Below are 21,523 nucleotides of genomic sequence, written 5' to 3' on the forward strand. Positions count from 1 at the left end.
CCCCTGATCTATTCCATGTGATCTGCTCTCAGTTTCCTGAATCAAAACCTCTGTCAGGCAGAATAGAGAGAGAAGAAATAATCTTCAATCAGTACTCAGAGCAGATGTGTCAAACACAAATAGCTTTGAAAGATGCATCACAGGCAGAGCAATCCTGTGCTATGCCTATAACCCTTATGTAGAACCCACCAAAACTTCCCAGGCTTCCATGGACTGATGTAGGCTGGCCAGCAATCCTCCTGCTGTTCTGACCATCAAGCAAAGATGAAACCACTAAGGGCAGGAAGGCTCCCTCCTGACCCCTCCCATGCCAGCTGACTGGTGAGGGGGCATGGCAAATTCAGGAGGGGGTGTTGCCCCTGTGGGACCCCCATGGCTATGGGACTGACCTGTGTGCAAGGCTATGAATTGGGGGTTATGACCATCTTCAGAAGCCATTGGACACCGCAGTCTTCATGCATCTTTGGCCATTGCAGGACACATGGGATGCTACTGCGGAATCAATGTGGAATGCCACTGAGGAATCAATGCCCATTGAAAAATGGGCAACTGGATGGGAAGGGGACCCTACCTCGAGAGTTGTGAGGTGACCTGCAGGAACTGGCCTGTAGGAGGGGGTGTGGTTGGGTGCTGAGAAGTGAGCATGCCCTTTGTGGGGGAGGACGCTGATTGGGTGTTACAATCTCAATGAAAAGCCATGTGAGTTTACCCACCATCCGCCTCTGGCCTCAGCTGAGAGGGTGTTCCATAAGCATGGAGCAACCACACACACAACACCCCCCCCCCAAAAAAAAACAAAACCCAACCCATTGCAGAATGTACATTGCAAAATGTTCACAAAAAGTACAATAACAATTGATCTTGCTGGGAAGAACAAAGCTGCCACACTGGAAAATGCAGACAGAGGCAGATCTTCAAGTATGCTGTTGTTGTTTTTTTAAAAAATTCTTCTAGTTAACACAACTAAAGGCATTGCACACTGTTTGAAATAAACCTTAAGAGATCAGAGATTCACCTCACCAGCAGAATTTGAAGAAAACAAATCTAAGGTGGACAATCCTCTTCCATCAGCTAGGACCAATTTTCCTTTCCGGCTGTTGAAAGTTACTAAATGGAATTGTGAAGATGAGTGTTTTAGAGATAAAAGCCCTAAATATATGTAACAACAAATATTTCTCCATAGAAAACATGCTGAGATAGGAAACAAATTTAGGCTTAAACTGTAAGAAAAAAAGTATAACATTCATCCAAGATTTCCCCCTTTAGGACACAATATGCCTCTTCTCACCTCCTGCTATATCTAAAGCTTGCTGGTAGGATCTCTTAACCAAATTTAAGCCAAAAGTAAGAAAGTTTGTGCCTTTGGTGGCAAATCTGCAAGAAGAAGAATAATTCCACATTTTAGAGATATGCGTAAATTACATTCAGTATATGATAGTTGGGAAAAACATTGGTCAAGAAATAAATAAACATCTGATAAAAATCTTGTGTGGAAAAGTATTGAGTAAGTTATATCTAATTGAAACTAGATCTATCCTCTCCCTGCACATTTAATTCACAACTCTCGATCTTAGAGGATCGATATGGCAAAGCTTACCTGCAGAAGCCTTGTTGTTGCAGTTGCCAATGCAACACAGTAGCCATGCAGCTTCCAGGTAGCAGGTTTCCTTGGATTTTCCCTGCCCCAATCATAGGGTTGCCAGGAAATATCTGGGGACTTTGGAGGTGGAGCCAGGAGCAAGGCTGTGACAAGAACAATTGAATTCCAAAGGAAGTTCTGGCCATCACATTTAAAGGGACCACACTCTTTTTAAATGCCTTCCCTCCATTGGAAAAAAATGGAGGGTGGGAGCACCTTCTTTGGGGGCTCATAGAATTGGACCCCCTGGTCCAATCTTTTTGAAACTTTTTTTTTGGAGGGGGGGTTGAAGAGAGGCATCAGATGCTATGCTGGAAATTTGGTGCCTCTACCTCAAAAAATACCCCTGAGCCCCAGATACCCACTGATCAATTCTCCATTATACCCTATGGGGACAGTTTCATTAGGGTATAATGGAGTGCTTCCCCTGGAATTCTATTGATATATTTCTATGTTGTTTACAGGAATGAAAATTCCTCCAAAAATTCCCTGTAGTGTGGAGACTGACATGCCATCATGAGGACAGGAGCCTCATGTTGGTGGGAGTGGGAATCCAAACTTTCCCACCTACATGACAACAGTTTAGATTTTGCTTTGATATTTCTTGAAATTTCACTGCAAAGCAGACTTGGGAAAGATCACAGAAAAGCAGGGAGAACATGGGGTGTGTGAGAATGCACCATAGTGCTGTGAGGAAGTGGGAAAATAAATAACACAGAGATGTACTCACAGTTTTCTTAATTCTTTTAATCTTGCCTGCTCATCAGGTCTAGTAGCATGTACTTCATCTAGGAAAGTTAATCTGTACAATAAGGAAGTAAAATTAACATAAGGAAAGCAGTAGGTAGTATCAATCATTTGGTGTCTCTTCAAGAGAACAACCTTTAAAATTATGATGCAAGGACATCTATCAACACAATATGACATAATTTACAACTAGGGATGGACAAGGACCAGAAAATGTGGTTCAGTTTGTGGTGTTCCATTTGTGAACTCCATTCTGCCACAAACCTTTAGCCATGCCCCCCACTCCCAGCATGCTTTCTGGGTAAATTACAAGGTGGTCATTTCCCAGAAAGCAGTTTTCTGGGGGCACCTTCCTTGGTGGGGGGCTGTAACTTGGACCCCATATATCCAATTGTCACCAAACATGGAGGGCAGATAGTGGAGAGTCATCTAGAGATCCCCTGAAAGTTTGGTGTTTCTAGCTTGCACAGGATCTGTTCTGTACAGTCATGAACCACCTGAACCTGTGCCTGTCAAAATTCCCACTGTGGTTATTTTGACAGATGCAGGTTCAAGAGGTCCAGAGGTGTATAGAACAGATCTTGTGTAAGCTAGAGACATCAAATATGTAAGCATGGAGAGGATCATCTGGGGCAGGTCCACTGCGACATTGGTGCCTCTAGCTTGCACAGGATTCATTCTGTACACTCCTAAACTTGTGCATGTCAATATGACCACCAGAGATCATTTTGACAGATGCAGATTTAGGAGGTTCATGAGTATATAGAACAGATACTGTGCAAGCTAGAGACACCAAACTCACAAGGGACCTCCCCCATATGCTCCTCTACATGCCCTTCAAGTTGTTGCTTTGAAGATACATAAACTTTTCGATTGAGTGGAGACAGTCTGTAGAAATATCTCAGCTCATGAACCAGCAGCAACCTCAATAGACAGCTTAAAAGTTTTGCTGGTTAACCTGCCATGAACTTGATCAATTCCCTACTAGGCTTGTTACTGCATCAGAACTCTTTCCCCCTTGATGCTTCCATCCGATTTTGCACAAGCTGCCCCGGGGCTGCAACTTGCCTCACCTCTTTCCTGCAGCAAGCAGAAACCAGTTTTAGAGGATCTTGCTTGCTGCGGGAAAGAGGCAAAGCAAGCTGCAGCCCTGGGGCAGCTTGTGAGAAATCGGATGGAAGTGTCGGGGGAAAAGATCTCCGACGCTGGAACAAGCCTGGTGGGGAATCAGTCTTTGACTTCATGAACTGGTCAAAATTTGTCATGAACATTAGTTTGTGAGCTGGTTCATGCCTATCCCTATTTACAACAGCTGGAAATATTCAGAATGTCATGGCAGATTCTTATATTGGTTATTAGGTTTGTCTCATGGAGTGAGAACAATGTATCAAATGCAGAGAAGAAACTGCTTGACTATGATCTTTCACATTGTATCATGACATTTTGATATACATATGCAAACTAATTATTTTAATAGCAAGATAAACTAGCATTCAATTGGTCTGTTGCAGTGACAGCAATGCATGTAGCATAATGGAAGTAAAATAAAGGCTTGCCCACAGAAAAATGAAAAAAACTTAAACACTGACGGACAACTTAAATCTTAGCAAACAATGGCTATAAAGCTTTGAAAGAAGCTTCAATGACAAAATAATGATTTATAGATCAGTAAGGGAAGAACAACAAAACCCAGGTAAATTTATTATAAGAAAGGCCCCTCTTAGCTTTGGAGTTGTATGAATAAATAACAGTACAAATGCATAGACTATTCCCATATGCTCAAAAGACTCCTGAAACAGCCCCTTAGCTTCTTATGCTAGAAAAGCAGCTTTCTACACCAGTCAAAACACTATTAATAAGAAGGGGCAGGAAGGGCAACTGCATCTGCTTACCCCACTTGACTGCTGTAAGTCATATTGCATTACACACACATACATGGGCTGCCAAGCTCCCATCAGGGGTGGGAGATCCCCCGGTTTGGGGGGCCCCAACCCACTGGCACTGAGCAGGCCACTGGGCAGATCCCTGCCCTAAAGAGCCCTATCATTGCATGACATGCCCTGCATGATGATGTCACCCAGAAAGGATGTCTTCATGCTGGGGACACTCTAGGATCCATGGTAAAACTCTATGGTAGCACAGAGTTTTACCACACATCCTAGAGCGCCCCCGGTAGCCTGCTCCATGCTGGCGAGTTGGGGATCCCAAACTGCAAATCTTAGCGTGTCTCTGGCATGACATGCCTGGCACAATGACATCACTTCTGGGTGATGTCATCACACCACACATGCACAGTGTGCTCAAGAAGAGTCCCCCACTGCAGCAGTGGAGGGCCTTGCAACCCTAACACACACACACCTTTCCCCAGCAGCCCCAGTGGATGCTGAAAATACAGCTCTGAGTTGTGGTCCATGTGGAGTTATGACATGTTAGAACAAATGACATGCTAGATCAGAGTCCATATGGATTAAAATATAAGGCTTTTTAATTTAAAAAGAAAACTCTGTCTCTACTAGAGTCTCACACAGTGCTGCATTGAACCCATCCCATTATCTTTTCTCACATTTCCAATAGAAGCTCCAAATTAAAGATCCTTGCACCTTGCACTGGACTTACATAGACTGCATGAGGATGACACCACTGAACATATTAACAGCACTGTCAGTTTGCAGAAAACTGATCACAATCTCTTATACCAGCATTGGGAGCTGGTTCCAAGGTTATTTTCCCCTAGGTATCATATGCACAAACACAATCCTCAAGGGTAATCCAGGCATTACTGTATATGAAATCAGATTGTGCTTGATACATTGCAGCAGTTAACTTTTCCATGCTATTCTTTTTGATTAATTTTATATGATACAAATTCTTAGTATATGGCAAATATAAATATTTTAAAATCTCCAAACCAGCAAAATGGAGAAATTGTTTTCAATTTACAATAAAAAGAGCAATAATATCTTTTAAAATTCAAATCTATACTGGGCAGTGAGGGGAATATATATATACAGAGAGAGAGAGAGAGAGAGAGAGACTATCTATGATTGCATCATTGTTAAGTTTCCTCAATTTGCACAAATATGGTTTCATAGTGACAAGAAAAACCACTAATTGTAGATAGTTTTATCATGTGTTATTATCAATTAAGGGCCAAATTAAGATTTCACAGAATCAGTGTTATCTCTTTTTCCAGCATATATAAACAACAAGTGATGAGTCAAGTGAGCTGATAGTAATCACAACAGATAAGACACTGGGGAAGAGAATAAGCTGTAACAACACATATAAACAGGTACAGAGTCAACATCGTAACTCCGAATTACCTAGTCCAGCAGTTATGGAAACAATGAGACAATTAAATTGGTGATATTAACTGTTTACTCAAGTTCTGTTCATTTCAAAGAGACCTAGCATACTGGATTTAGCATTCCCAGGAGCAGATAATCTAAGGCACAGAATTTTAATTTGGTTTGCAGCCAAATTTGGAAATCAGTAGGAATACATTATACTATGGTGTGTATTTGTGCATTATTGCACAAATAACTCCCCCCTTTCATTAGCATAGCCCTGATCCACAGATTATCATGAGCTGCGCAAGAACCTCAGTGTAATGGACCAGTGTGTCTCAGCACCTGTTCTGATGTGCCCATCAATATTGCCATGTACTTAGTACAAAACATGTTTTTTTACAACAGAGACCTGAAAGCTACTCATTTCCTGTGCTAAATCAGGATTCTTCATAAAGGTGCATTCCTAACAGGATCATAAAAACCATCCAGATTATATTACGATAAAAGCAAAAAAAGAAAATAGATGAAGATATGCTAAACTGCCTTTAAGGCAAGGCAGATATTTTATCTCACTGGTAGAACACATTATATGCTTGATCAGTGGCAATGCAATGTGGAACATGCTGTGACGGAAAGCAATGGGTTAAGCATAAGCTGAAGACGCACAGGGCTGCGTCAGGTGACCTGAGGGTGGGGGCAAAGTGCTCTGAGCTCTCAGGGAGGGAAAAAAGTTAGTTTAGTGAGAGAAACTGCTGAGGCAGGAGTTCAGTCAGTTGGAGTCTGACAGAGTGGAGGCCTATCAGAGAAGTCTGTCAGTGGGGACCTGACAGAGACTGAGAGGGTCAGTTAGTGCCGGCCAGAAGGGCTAAGAGGGCAGTTGATCCTGTGAAGAAGCTGGAGACGGAGACGGGGAAGTCTTCCAGAGACTGCCAGCTGGACAAAACCAGCCAAGAGGGCTGTGTGTGTGTGTGAGTCAGTTAAGACCAGAATGGTCACAGACACCGGGAAACTACTCTAAAGATCTAGTGAGGAGGTTGAGGGAGTGGATGTGGGTCTGAGACACCAAGAAGGGCTGAGAGGAGAGACTCCAGTCGAGGGGTGAGACTAGACACATCAATCCCAAGAGGCCAGACCTTGGCTAGAGGTGGAGAGTGAGTTAAAGGGAACGGTGAACTGTGTAACTGTGAAAGATCCAAGAAAGTAAAAGTGATTGAAAAGCCTGAAACAGAACAAACGTATAAGCCTGTGCAAATATCTCCCATATCCCCAGTTTAAGACTTTTTGTTACAATAAATCTGTGGTTTAAGTTAAAGTTCTCGTGAGCCTATATATTTTGTGGGAAGAATAAACAAAGCTGCTGGGGTCCCATCAACAGAACAAATAAAAATACCCCGAAGAGACGAAAATATAGAGATCCAGTGAGGCTGTGAGGTGGGCGCTGCTATAATTGGTTGGCAGCGTCGGGATTTCGAAGGAACACCCCAAAATAAGTGTCACTAAGACACACAGAAAGTAGAGGGACACTGCAGTAAAGGAATTAATAAAGTTTTGTGAAAAATTCCTGTCAGAAATGGCTCCTCCTAAGAGAACTACCACAGCCACGGGGGATGGGCAGACACAAGAAGAGATTCCTGAGGATAATCCTAGTCAGAGCATAGAGGCTATGAAAATACAGTTGGAATTGGCCAGAATAGAGGCAGAAAAAGAAATTCAGATGGCCAAGATTCAAGCAGAACACAGAGAAAGGGAAGCAGAGAGAGAGAAAGAATTGCAGATGGCTAAGCTGGAATCAGAGAGAGAAAGAGAGGAGAGAGAACGCAGAGAGAGGGAAGCGGAAAGAGAGAGAGAACATGAGGAAAAAATGTACAGTTTGAAACTCCAGGAGATTCAGGGAAGGCCTGAGTTTCAACGTGATACAAGAAATGAGAGGCGACTCACAGTAGAACAAAAGAAATTCCCCAAGTACCAAAAAGGGGATGATGTAGAAGCTTTTTTGTTTAATTTTGAAAGAACATGTAAAGATTTAAGAGTTGCTGATGAGGACAGAATGATTTATTTGAGACCTCAGATCTGTGGAGAGTTGAGTGAAATCTACTCTGAACTGAGGGATGAGGAAACTTCTGATTATCAATTGTACAAGGAAAGGGTCAGAGTCCGCTTTGGCTTAACAGCAGAGCAAAGCAGGAAAAAATTTAGAGAAATCAGAAGGAAGCCTGGAGAAACATACTCTCAACTAGGTTGTCGGTTAGACAGAGCCCTGAACAGATGGGTAGAAGGGAGTAAAGTTTCCACTTTAGAGGACCTGAAAAACTTAGTGGGCTTGGAACAGTTTTATAACCAAGTCCCCTCTCAGTATAGGTGGGTTCTGAGAGACAAGAAATTGAAGACAGTAGAAGAAGCAGCTATGATTCTTGTAATGTACTGGGAGACGAGCCGTGGTGGAAGCTTATTCTTTATTCGCTGGTACATTACAGAACAGAACAGACGCGGCCGGGTCCGCTAATTTATACATGCATCCCGGAACATCCCCTTCGCTGGCCAGCCCAATCCTGGCCAGTTAAACTTCCCGCCCTTGGTCTGGATTGGCGGGGCTTTTCCCGCGCAGCGCACGGCGACCTGAGTGCGCCCTCAGGTCGCGCGGCGCTTGCGCTGAGTCCGATACTCTACACTCCTCCCCTCCTAGTTTAAACGACATAGTCCTTTAGGTACCCTGGTGTTCGGCGCTCCCGTGTTGATCTCCTCGGGGTTGCCGTCGGTGGGGGGCCCGATCCCGATGTGGGAGGCGCCGTTTCTGGCTGTTGCCCGCCCGCGTCGGGTACTGGCTCCGGTTCTGGTTCCGCGGCTCCGGGGGCATCATACGTTGGTAGCTCCTGTATTGGCGGCGCCTCTTCTGGCGGTACCGTGACCGGCGGTTCCCTGCTTTCTCCCTCTGCTGACTCCTCGGGTGGGGTGCGGCGGCGCAGCTGGTCGATGTGCCGTCTCAGCACCTGGCCTCCGGCGGTGGTTACTTCGTAGGACCAGGAGCCTGTCACCCTCAAAACCCTTCCCGCTAACCACTCGGGGCCGCTTGAAAAGTTTTTCGCATACACTGGATCGCCCGGGAAGAACCCTCTCACTGCCTCCCTGACCTCGGGGGTCCCGCGGACCTCTGGCGCCCTGTCCGGGTGTAGCCTATCTAGACGAGTGGTCAGTTTCCTCCCCATGAGCAGTTCTGCGGGGCTGAAACCGGTTATGGGGTTTGGGGTGATCCTGTTGTGGAACAGGAAGGCTGAGAGGCGGTAGTCCCATTCCCCTTGTACTATACGGCCCAGGGCTTCCTTGGTGGTCCGCACCATCCTCTCCGCCTGGCCGTTGGTGGCTGGATGGAATGGGGCGGACCTTATGTGCCTTATAAGGTATCTGTCGGTGAACTCCCGGAATTCCCGGGAGGTGAATGCCGTGCCATTGTCCGTTACTAGTGTGTCGGGGATCCCGTGTGTGCAGAGGACCCTTCTGAGCGCCCGGACTGCTGCTGCGGTGGAGGTCGAGGCCACCGGGATTACCTCCAACCATTTCGTGTATGCGTCCACCAGTATAAAGAAGATCTGGCCCTGATGCGGCCCCGCGAAATCCACATGGAGGCGGGACCATGGCCGCCCGTTCGATTCCCACCTGTGGGTCGGGGCGGACGGCGGGTTGGGTCTGGACTCCTGGCATGGTTGGCACCTTCTTACCCACCCTTCTATTTCCTCATCCATGCCTGGCCACCACACGTAGCTCCGTGCCAGGGCTTTCATTCTCACGATGCCCGGGTGGGTCTCGTGGAGATCCTCCAATACCTGCCTGCGCAAGGGGGGGGGGGACCACCACCCTGCTACCCCAGAGTATGCACCCCTTGTGTGTCGATAGCTCGTCCTTCCTGGACGCGAACGGCCGGAAGGCTTCTTCCGCTTTGCCCGAGGGCCACCCCCTTCCCACCCAGTCCCTGACCCGTGCGAGGACGCGGTCTCTCCCGGTCGCCCGAGCCACCTCGCTCGCGTGCAGGGGGCGCTCGGGGAGCGACTCTATGAGCATCACTCCGTGTGCCGGGGCGGGATCTGGGTCCGTCGCGGGTAGCGGGAGGCGGCTGAGGGCGTCTGCGTGACCCATTGCTTTACCGGGGCGGTGTATCAGCGTATACGTGTAAGAATTCAGGAACAGGTTCCACCTTAAAACCCTTTGAGACAGAATTTGGGGGGTCTGACGATCGGGGGCTAGGAGGCCGAGGAGCAGCTTGTGGTCAGTAGCGATGGTGAAGCGCCTACCGTAGAGGTAGTCGTTGAACTTATGCACCCCCGCCACGATCGCCAGGGCCTCCTTATCGATCTGGGCGTAGTTCCTCTCTGCCGGGGACAGAGTCCTGGAGTAGTAAGCGATTGGCACCTCTCCCCCGCCCGGGAGTTGGTGCCCTAAGACCGCTCCCACTCCGTAGGGAGAGGCGTCGCAAGCCAGGATCAGGGGTAAGTTTTCATCGTAGTGATGAAGTACCGCGTTAGAGACCAGGAGGTCTTTCACCGCCTGGAACGCCGCTGCTTGGTGTTTACCCCAGACCCACGGGGCTTGTTTATCTAACAAACGGTGTAACGGCTCCGCCACGGCGGCCTTGTGGGGCAAGAATGCGTGGTAAAAGTTCAATAAACCTAAAAAACTCTGTAGTTCTGCTTTGCATTTGGGGGCAGGGGCTTGAACTATGGCCCTGGTCTTGTCTGCCGTTGGGTGAATTCCAGCCGCGTCCACGGCGAACCCCAGGAACTCCACCCGCGGAACTCCCAACAAACATTTCTCCTTTTTGACTTTCAACCCCGCCGCTTTGAACCGTCTGAGGACCTCTCGCAGGCGGCAGCCGAACTCTCCATCGGTGGGGGCGGCGATTAAAACATCGTCAAAGAAGGGTTGAACTCCGGGGATCCCTTTGAGAAGAGAGTCCATTATGCTCTGGAATATCCCCGGAGCTACGCTAACCCCGAACTGCAGCCGTTTAACCCTGAACGCACCCCTGTGGGTCACTATCGTCTGTGCCTCCGCTGTCTTAGCGTCGACCGGCAGTTGCTGGTATGCTTGTGCTAAGTCCAGCTTCCCAAAAACCCTCGCCCCGGCTAGTGCTGCCAGGACATGGCTGACTACCGGGACTGGATAGGGGTTGTCTTGCAGTGCCTTATTTATCGTGCACTTGTAGTCAGCGCAGATCCTTACTTCCCCGTTGGGCTTGACCGGCGTTACTATGGGGGTCTCCCATTCTGCATACGTTACCGGTTCTAGGACGCCCTGGGCTGTGAGGCGGTCCAGCTCTGCCTCTATTTTTTGTTTGAGGGCGAACGGAACGCGCCTCGCTTTGAGCCTTATGGGCCTGACCATAGGGTCGATCGGTAGGGTGATGGGCGGGCCCTTGTAGCTCCCCAAGGACCCGTCGAAAACCTCTGGGAACTCCCGGCAGACCCCGTCGAAATGGCTGGTCTGCATGTGGTCCACCCCCACCAGCTGGATCCCCAGTGGTTTGAACCAAGCCAACCCGAGGAGTGTGGTCAGTTGGCGCTTGACCACTAGGATGTCTAGGGGCCCCTTAAAACCCCCTCTTTCTACATGCACCCGGGCCCACCCCACGATGTGTACTGGGTTCTTCTGAAAGTCCCTCAGTACGAAGTCCACTGGCCTCGTTTGGAGGCGGCGGCTGGGACATAGTCTCTTGAGGGTTTCCTCCGAAATGATAGAGATGGAGGACCCCGAGTCTACTTCCATGATGCAGGGGGCGCCCTCGATTAGGACTGACATTTTGACCTTGTCTGGGGCCGAGAGGGGCAAGCTCAATACCTGCAGACTGGTGGATGCCGTCGTGTGTGTGTCCATGGAGTCGTGATGCGCTGACGGTTGGCGGCGGCTGTTCTTGGCCCGGCAAGCCCGGGCGATGTGGCCTGTCTTTCCGCAGCTGCGGCAGTCCAGGTTTCGGTACGGGCAGTCCCTCCGCTCGTGGGGGTCGCCGCAGCTGGCGCACCGGGAACCGGTGGTGGCGGTGGCCCTCTCCGTCGCTCGTTGTCTCGCGGGGGCCCGTGTGTCCGCTCTTTGAGGCCGCCGGAGCTGGAACGCTTCTTCCTCTGCTCGGTCCTCCGGCTCCGTTTCTTCCTGGTGGACTGCCTCCCCACGTGGCTGGCCGTACGCCTTGGTGGCCCTTTCAAACGCCGTCGCCTCGTTGAAGGCTTGTTGTAGGGTGAGCTCCTCTTTTGCGAAGAGCTTCTGCTGCAGTCGCTCGTCCCGGAGGCCCCAGACAAATCGGTCCCTCAGGGCTTCGTCCCTCTTGTCGAAACTGCAGTTTCCGGCGATCTGCCGAAGGGCCGCCAGGTAGACCGCCGCTGTCTCCCCCGCCTTCTGGTCCCTCTTGTGGAAGAGGAACCGGCGGGCGACGATGGACGGTTGGGGCGAAAAGTGGCCCGTGAGGAGCCTCACGACCTCTCCGTAGGTCCTCTCGGTCAGCTTCGCCGGAGCGGAGAGACCGCGTGCGATCTCGAAAGTTTCTTCTCCACAGACGCTCAGCAGGACGTCTCTCTTTCAGTCGTCGTCGTCGATCAGGTTCGCCCGCAGGTAGCACGCGACTCGTTCCGTATAGGTCTCCCATCTCTCGGGGTGCTCCGGGTTGAATTCCGCAAGATGGCCCGTCGTTACACTCGGGTTCGCCATGGTGGCGGCGGGCTGTGCGGTCCTGCGGTCCCCACCTTCCTCGTCTTCGGCCAGGTCTGGTTCCCCTCGGGCGGCCGGACCTAGCTAGATCCCATCCTCGTCGCCAGTGTAATGTACTGGGAGACGAGCCGTGGTGGAAGCTTATTCTTTATTCGCTGGTACATTACAGAACAGAACAGACGCGGCCGGGTCCGCTAATTTATACATGCATCCCGGAACATCCCCTTCGCTGGCCAGCCCAATCCTGGCCAGTTAAACTTCCCGCCCTTGGTCTGGATTGGCGGGGCTTTTCCCGCGCAGCGCACGGCGACCTGAGTGCGCCCTCAGGTCGCGCGGCGCTTGCGCTGAGTCCGATACTCTACAATTCTAGATGAGATTGAATCAGATCTAGGGAGATCAATGTGGACTGCTCCAACTAAAAAACCCCGAGTCTGGAACTCTCCAGAGAAGTCTGGGGTGGGTAACAACAGCCCTGCAAAGCGGTCCAGTCCGCCTCCTTACAGAAAGACTCAGGCTGCTTGTTTCCAATGTGGGGGCATAGGGCACTATGCCAGGTTTTGCCCAGAAAAAGGAAAAAAGACCCCACCAGCTAAGACAGTTAAAATGGTGCAGAGTCAACAGAAAGAAGCAGAAACAAACCCCTCACTTCCAGAGAACACACCACCAGAAAGACCCGCTAGTGTTCTGAAAGTGTGGAAGGTACAGGAAAGCTTGGATGAGGAATATACTGAGACTGTGACAGTAAATGACAAGGAAGTCAAGGCTTATAGGGACACAGGGGCGCATGTTACCCTAATACAGCCAGAATTAGTAAAAAGTCATCAGTATTTGCCTGGGAAAACTTACACCATAAAAGGCATTAAAGGACCTACATTTGAAGTGGCCCTGGCAGAAGTTCCTATCAAGTATAGAGAGTTCCAAGGTGATTGGATTGTGGGAGTCCTGAGTGACATAGGAACATCGCTTTTATTGGGCAATGATTTGGCTTCTGAGTTAAAGAGACAGCAAGCTAATCCTGTCAACATTGTTACCAGAAGCAGGCCAGAAGCAGCTCCTGAGGTGTGTGTACAGCAACCAGCAGAAGAAGAGGAAACAATGTTGCAGACCATCCCTGCTGCAGAATTCCTCAGAGAGCAGCAACAAGATGACAGCCTGAAGGAACTATGGCAGAGAACTGGGGAGATGACAGAAGAAGAGTGGGAGAGCCTGTTTGGCTCTTTGGAACCCTCTGAGATGGCCCAACCAGTGAGCAGAGGACACAGCCAAGCAACAGAGCAAGAAATCGTCCAGTCCAGCAAGCCTCTTCGATCAGAGTCGTCAGTTGGTATGTGTGCACCTTTGTCATCCTCTCCCAAGAAAACTAATGGAACTGTTGTCCAAGCTAGGAAACCAACCGTGCAAGTTTTGAGCAGTATAGCTTCCCCATCTACATACCAGCTATGCATCACCACTTGTGAAACAGAACTGCAGCGGCTCATTCAGCAGAAGCAAGAACAATGCACCGCCGGAAGAATTGCCAAGCAGATGATGGAGACTGCAGACAACATGAGAAGATCGCAATGACGGCAGAAGCAGTGGTACGACTCCAAGTCCAGAGACAGAGAGTTCAAGTCAGGAGACAGAGTACTGGTGTTGAAGCCCAGGAAAAAGAACAAGTTAGATGTGGCCTGGGAGGGACCTTATACCATCGCCCATAAGGTCTCCAACATGAACTATGTAGTGAATTTAAGTGAAGATGCTGAACAATGTAAAGTGTTCCATGTAAATATGTTAAAACCTTATTTTGACAGGGGTAATTTGGTTTTAATTGCAAAGAAGGGAGAGTGTGCGGGAACTGAATTGTCGGGTTGGGGGAAAATATCCCAGGAAGAGACCCTTAAGGAGGTTCAGTTCGCCCCTTCTCTTAATGGAGAACAAAGAGGCCAGTTACAAACAATATTGGGAGGGTACAAAACAATTTTTTCAGATGTACCAGGTAAGACAAACCTAGCGTGTCACAAGATTGACACAGGGGAATCGAGGCCTGTAGCACTCCAACCATATAGAGTGACCGGCCCGAATGCCAAGTATGTACAGCAGGAGGTAGAAGAAATGTTGAAATTAGGTTTGATTGTACCATCAGAAAGTCCGTGGGCCTCACCTGTAGTCCTAGTACCCAAACCGGACAAAACCATGAGGTTTTGTGTGGACTACAGAAGACTGAATAAGATCACAGTACCGGATGTGTATCCAATGCCTCGCATAGACGAGTTGGTCGAGACAATTGGAGCTGCCAATTTTATTACCACCTTAGATTTGACAAAAGGTTATTGGCAGGTAGCTATGGATCCTAAGGATCAGCAGAAAACAGCGTTTGTAACCAAAGAGGGACTCTTTGAGTTTACTGTGTTACCATTTGGGTTAAGGAATGCTCCCTCCACATTTCAGAGAGTAATTGATAAGATGTTAGTGGGACTGAAAGAATTTGCTCTTGCATATATTGACGATATTGCTATTTACAGTGCTACATGGAAGGAACACTTGCAGCATGTGGCCATTGTGTTACAACGAGTGAAAGATGCGGGTCTCACCATCAAAGCATCTATGTGTCAACTAGCCATGGCCGAGGTTAAGTATTTAGGGCATGTGCTAGGAGGAGGTAAGATCAAAGCAGATTGGGGAAAGGTGCAAGCCATACATGAGTGGCCCAGACCCCAAACCAAGAAACAAATTCGAGCGTTTTTGGGCGTAGTAGGATACTACAGGAGGTTCATACCTGAGTTTAGCACGACAGCAGCACCGCTATGTGAGTGCACGAAGAAGAAGAACCCTGATCCAGTAAAATGGAATGCAGAGTGTCAAAAAGCGTATGAACATCTGAAAGTGGTTCTGACCACTGAACCAGTGTTGAAAACTCCAGAGTTTTCAAAGGAGCTTACCCTCTTTACTGATGCATCTAATGTTGGGGTAGGTGCATCTTTAAGTCAGCAAGGAGAGGAAGGACTGTATCATCCAGTTCTGTATTTGAGTAGAAAATTATTGGACCGAGAGCAACACCTCTCAGTAATTGAAAAAGAGTGTTTAGCCATTGTGTGGGCAATAGGTAAATTGAAACCATACCTATGGGGAAGGAAGTTTACACTGTGTACAGATCATTCTCCCCTGAAATGGTTGAACCAAGTTAAAGATACGAACAGCAAACTGATAAGATGGAGTTTACAGCTCCAAGATTACAACTTTGACATTCAGCATATCCCTGGGAAGCAAAATGTGATAGCAGATGCACTATCAAGAAGAATGTAAAATTTTAAAAGTCTGTTTGTATAGTAATGTTAAAGAAAATTAGTCTGTATAACGGAGGAAGAATGTATATAATTTTGAAGTTGGTGTTATGACAAAAGTGTTATAACGTAGTGTAACCCAAGCAAGTGTGCCCATGTCCCATTGCTCAGCAAAAGGCTGAGACCTTTCGCCTTGCGCAATGTCTCAAAAGGGGGGGGGGACATGTGACGGAAAGCAATGGGTTAAGCATAAGCTGAAGACGCACAGGGCTGCGTCAGGTGACCTGAGGGTGGGGGCAAAGTGCTCTGAGCTCTCAGGGAGGGAAAAAAGTTAGTTTAGTGAGAGAAACTGCTGAGGCAGGAGTGCAGTCAGTTGATGTCTGACAGAGTGGAGGCCTGTCAGAGAAGTCTGTCAGTGGGGACCTGACAGAGACTGAGAGGGTCAGTTAGTGCCGGCCAGAAGGGCTAAGAGGGCAGTTGATCCTGTGAAGAAGCTGGAGACGGAGACGGGGAAGTCTTCCAGGGACTGCCAGCTGGACAAAACCAGCCAAGAGGGCTGTGTGTGTGTGAGTCAGTTAAGACCAGAATGGTCACAGACACCGGGAAACTACTCTAAAGATCTAGTGAGGAGGTTGAGGGAGTGGATGTGGGTCTGAGACACCAAGAAGGGCTGAGAGGAGAGACTCCAGTCGAGGGGTGAGACTAGACACATCAATCCAAAGAGGCCAGACCTTGGCTAGAGGTGGAGAGTGAGTTAAAGGGAATGGTGAACTGTGTAACTGTGAAAGATCCAAGAAAGTAAAAGTGATTGAAAAGCCTGAAACAGAACAAACGTATAAGCCTGTGTAAATATCTCCCATATCCCCAGTTTAAGACTTTTTGTTACAATAAATCTGTGGTTTAAGTTAAAGTTCTCGTGAGCCTATATATTTTGTGGGAAGAATAAACAAAGCTGCTGGGGTCCCATCAACAGAACAAGTAAAAATACCCCGAAGAGACGAAAATATAGAGATCCAGTGAGGCCGTGAGGTGGGCGCTGCTATACATGCCCATCCATTCAAAGGGAATGAACATTTCCTGCTACAACCAGTTTCATAACTCCTACTGAAGTGCTTTAAGAGTGCTGTGTTGCTAATAGAACACCATAACAAGAAGGACTATATTGGGGTTTACATAATTTATTGAGGTTCTAGTCCATTTTCCTTTTAAGTGTACTATATAAAATAGAACATGATGATTTCAGCACACGGTTCTCAGCTATATGGAAGTCTACACATAGCTACAATCTACAAATGGTGATTTGGGGGAGGGGGTTGTTTTTAATGCTCAGTCTTTGGATATATGAAATAGCAAGGAAAAACAGCCCCTGAGAATGTACTTAAGGCATTTTTACTTAATAATCCATAATCAGCTATCATAAATCTCGGTTTAATGAACAGACATTCAAGAAAGTTCAGCAGACATATGCTAAATAATTAAGTCACCAAATTCACCTTTTCTTCTTTCTTCTTGTCTCTTCTTTATTAGGATTTTTAATAGCACTGGCAATTATCTGGCCTTCTTCCATCATCAAAAGCTGTTAGTGAGTAAACACAGAATGAATCTGACCCTTAGAAGATTTATCCCTGGTGCAGAAGAAGGCATAGAATTGTAAATCCACAATACATCTACTTAATATCAAAACTTGAAACATGTTAACTTTCATAATAAAATGAAAAGCCCATTTGGCAAATTGCTTGGATTTTTTGTGGGCATTTTTTATATGCATCAGTCTGTTTCTAGTGGGAATTTCAAAATGTCAACCAGGAATCATGCATCAAAAGATGGTTTTGAAGTAGGTACATTTTATTCTCCATCTTACAGAAACACAGACATTAGCTTCAACGCTTCCTAAGAATGGGTACTTTGGGGAGCCTTATCTTATAACAATTGCTGTAATTCTTGTTCTTGGAGAGACTCCATAGAGTTAAACACTCAGTATATTTAAAAAAACCCCCAACAACCACTAAGTCATTGTTAGGGTTGCCAGGTCTGGGCTGGGAAATACCTGGGGAATATTAGGGTAGAGCCTGAGGTTTGCAGAGAGGAGGGACTTCAATGTAGTATAATGCTATAGACAGAGTCCACCTTCCAAAGTGGCCATTTTCTTCAAGTGAACTATCTCTTTTGCCTGGAAATCAGTTGTGATTAGGCATCCCAATCCTCCCGCTCTGGCGGGGGTTTCCTGGATTTCTAGCTCCTTCCCCCGCCCCCCCAAAAAATGGAAGCGGGAGGAGGGGGAAGGGGGGGCGATCCACGAGTCCGGTTGCTTTTGAGCCCATCTACACTGAAGTGGAGAAGAGGCTGCAGCGCAGCGGCGTCGCCTGCTCTGCCTCTGAAGTCAAATGAGAGAAGGGGATGGTGGAGGCAAAGGGAAAAGTGAGCCACAGAACTGGACGTGCCACGACGCTCCTTGCTTCCCGCTGCCGTGATCCACCGACACACCAGCCTCCCGGCCTAATCACCTCCCCGTTCAGAAACAGCGTGCAAGCACTCTCCCTGCAGCCCAAACACGCTGAGAGGACTGCCGAGACGGGGAGCGGAGGCTTCAATACAAGCGTTGAAGCCCCGCCCCCTCCAGACGCGGCCGAAAGCACGCCGAAGAGTCCTCTCTCAACACATACATTGGATCCCTCCTTCTTCCATCGGATTTCTTTGCAGAATACGGCAGGTAGTCTTTGCTTTCCCTCTTGATCTGTCCCTCTCTTATTTTCCAAACCACATGTACACCTTTAGCCCAAAGAGTATCCCTTGTTCCAGTTTGGAGCAGTTCTGCTATTTGTTGCTATATTTAATAAGATAACGAATGTGTCTGTGTTTTTGATTTAGTACTTCTAGTATTTGCTTAAGGTTATTTCCCCCTGCACACACACACACACACACACTACCGTACCAACTCTCTGAATAAATTTTGTATCCCTTTTAAAATCAGATCTCTGCCATCCTTTTCCAACTGAAAACTTGCTCCTCACTGTTGCCACTTGAGGTAAAAGATCTTGGTTTTCTTTGCTTTGTACAAACATGCAAAGCTAATTCTCCTTGTTGATCTGAACATAATATTCATGTGTTTGTTGTGTGGGCAGGGTAACATTTGCATAGATATGTTATAACACCACCATATAATGTGAAGAATAAGGTGGTATGATCAGCCGTGTCTCTGTGCAGTGAGCTACTTAACCAAGGGTAAACACCAGTGAGTATATTTTTTATAATACTAATGCCATTATTTTCAGCAAATATTGGCTACTTACAAATATCAAAATCTAGTACAAAAATTAAAATCCATAAAACACAGTGTGTTAAGAATGCCTGTCTTTTTTAACATGCTGTTTTGGCATGTTATACACACACACACACACACTGTGGCTAATAGCCTCTGATGGACCCCTGCTCCATATTTTTATCTAACCCCCTCTTGAAGCTGGCTATGCTTGTAGCCGCCACCACCTCCTGTGGCAGTGAATTCCACATGTTAATCACCCTTTGGGTGAAGAAGTACCTCCTTTTATCCGTTCTAACCTGACTGCTCAGCAATTTCATTGAATGCCCACGAGTTCTTGTATTGTGAGAAAGGGAGAAAAGGACTTCTTTCTCTACCTTCTCCATCCCGTGCATAATCTTGTAAACCTCTATCATGTCACCCCACAGTCAACGTTTCTCCAAGATAAAGAGCCCCAAGTGTTTTAACCTTTCTTCATAGGGAAAGTGTTCAAAACCCTTAATCATTCTAGTTGCCCTTTTCTGCACTTTTTCCAATGCTATAATATCCTTTTTGAGGTGCGGTGACCAGAATTGCACACAGTATTCCAAATGAGACTGCACCATTGATTTATACAGGGGCATTATGATACTGGCTGATTTGTTTTCAATTCCCTTCCTAATAATTCCCAGCATGGAATTTGGGCACAAGTAGATTTTTCTTGAAAAGAGGTGGAAATGAAGCTTCGGAGCTCAAATCTGATACTGCTGAGGGAATGATGCTTCATATTGCAGTAAGAGAGAAACGGCAAGCGAGTTTAAACAAATGCTAAGAGTAAAAGACTATTTGACTTTTGCAGTGGTATGATGAAGAGCTACTTCTAGAATATCCATATGACAAATCTTTATTTTGGTTAACAACAAAGCACCATTCTTTAAAACTCAGATTTCATGCTTTTTTTTCTTTTTTCTTTGCACTGGCAAAACACAACATTGTAGGTTCTTTTAGAGTGCAGGAACCTGAGCCACCATCAACACTTGACCGTAGAGTAGGGTTGCCAATCCCCAGGTGGGGGCGGGGGATCCCCCAGTTTGGAGGCCTTCTCCCCACTTCAGGGCCATCAGAAAACGGGGGAAGGGGAGGGAAATTTCTTCTGAGAACTCTATTATTCCCTAGGGAGAGTTATTCCCATAGAAAATCATGGAGAATTGATCCGTGGGTATCTGGGGCTCTGGGGGGGGCTGTTTTTTGGGATAGAGGCATCAAATTTTCAGTATAGCATCTAGTGCCTCTCCCCAAAATACACCCCAAGTTTCAAAAAGATTGGACCAGGGGGTCCAATTCTATGAGCCCCAAAAGAAGGTGCCCCTATCCTTCATCATTTCCTATGGAAGGAATTGAAAAGGTGTGCCGTCCCTTTAAATGTGATGGCCAGAACTCCCTTTGGAGTTCAATTATGCTTGTCACAGCCTTGATCTTGGCTCCACCCCAATGTCTCCTGGCTCCACCCCCAAAGTCTCCTGGCTCCACCCCCAAAGTCCCCAGATATTTCTTGAATTGGACTTGGCAACCCTAGTTGTGATCCCAGGAGATCTCCAACCAGCACCTGGAGGTTGGCAATCCTAGTCACTGTAGTGTTTAATATGGGCATACACTAAATCATGGTGTGTAGATCTAGATCTTGGTGGAAATATAGACTGAATTCTAGTCTTCACTTTAAATAAGAGTAGAACCACTATTTATATAGCATACGGTTGACTAGGGAAGACCCAGGTATAAATCTCTGCTTTTCTATGATCTGGTGACCTTAGAGAAGTCATATGTCTCAGACTTACCTACCTCACAGACAGCTTGTATCTCTGTATTTGCTGAGCCCCTAGGAAGAAAGGCATGATACAAATGTGACTTTAAAGTTTAGTATTTGTTAGTTATACTGGCTGGTGTTGGTTGTATTGTCTAAATCAGGGATGTCAAACATGAAGTTCGGAGGTCAAATCAGGGCCCTGGGGGGCTCCTATCAGGCTCCCAAGCAACTGGCTATCATCTGCTTCCTTCTCCCTATATCTTGCTTCCCTCTGCATAGCAGCTTGCTTTACAAGGCTTGCTCAATTGCTCGGGAGCTACATAGCAAAACCTCTATTTTCTCCATTGGCTGAGGCTCCTCTCCCCAAGTCCCCTAGGGAAGGAAGGAAAGAGCCAGAGCCTCTTTTGCCCAGTTCCCTGGATCCTATGGGAGATATACAAAAAAAGCATCCTTAAGACCAATGAGTGCTAACGTTTTAAGCATGTTTTAAGTTTTTAAAAATATATATTTGTGTTTTTCTGTGTTCTTTATAACATTTTTATTTCTGCTACCTAATCTTAAATAGGTACACACATGGCCCGACCTGACATGGCTCGGCCTGACACGACATGGTCCGGCCCCTCAAGGTCTCATTTATGTCAGATCTGGCCCTCATAACAAATAAGTTCAACACCCCTGGTCTAAATAATAAAGACAAGCAGAAGGCTTTTTTTGTTTTTTTGCAGTTAACATCCTTTCCCCTCCTCCCGCTCCACAGCATAAACTTTATTTTAACTTTAAAGTTTAGTTACAATATTCAAAGCTAATAATCATAGCAGAAATAGCTACAATTCTTGTTACAATTATAATTACATATTC

At 47.0% G+C, this 21,523-nt stretch overlaps 1 protein-coding gene across 1 annotated transcript in view; it reads right to left on the bottom strand.

The window, feature by feature from the left end:
- The window catches only part of LOC132572011 (uncharacterized), a 61,722-nt gene extending 40,447 nt beyond the window's left edge, over window positions 1–21,275 (bottom strand). Inside the window, exons 1-5 of the mRNA XM_060238803.1 lie at window positions 21,249–21,275; window positions 17,117–17,199; window positions 2,370–2,441; window positions 1,289–1,374; window positions 1,021–1,107 (exon numbers count right to left, since the gene is read on the bottom strand). Coding sequence (XP_060094786.1) covers window positions 1,021–1,107; window positions 1,289–1,374; window positions 2,370–2,441; window positions 17,117–17,199; window positions 21,249–21,275 — 355 coding nt within the window. The remainder of the gene's footprint in view (window positions 1–1,020; window positions 1,108–1,288; window positions 1,375–2,369; window positions 2,442–17,116; window positions 17,200–21,248) is intronic.
- Between the last annotated feature and the right edge of the window lie 248 nt (window positions 21,276–21,523).

The sequence above is a fragment of the Heteronotia binoei genome, chromosome 5, assembly GCF_032191835.1.
Source record: "Heteronotia binoei isolate CCM8104 ecotype False Entrance Well chromosome 5, APGP_CSIRO_Hbin_v1, whole genome shotgun sequence".
Classification (NCBI taxonomy): domain Eukaryota; kingdom Metazoa; phylum Chordata; class Lepidosauria; order Squamata; family Gekkonidae; genus Heteronotia; species Heteronotia binoei.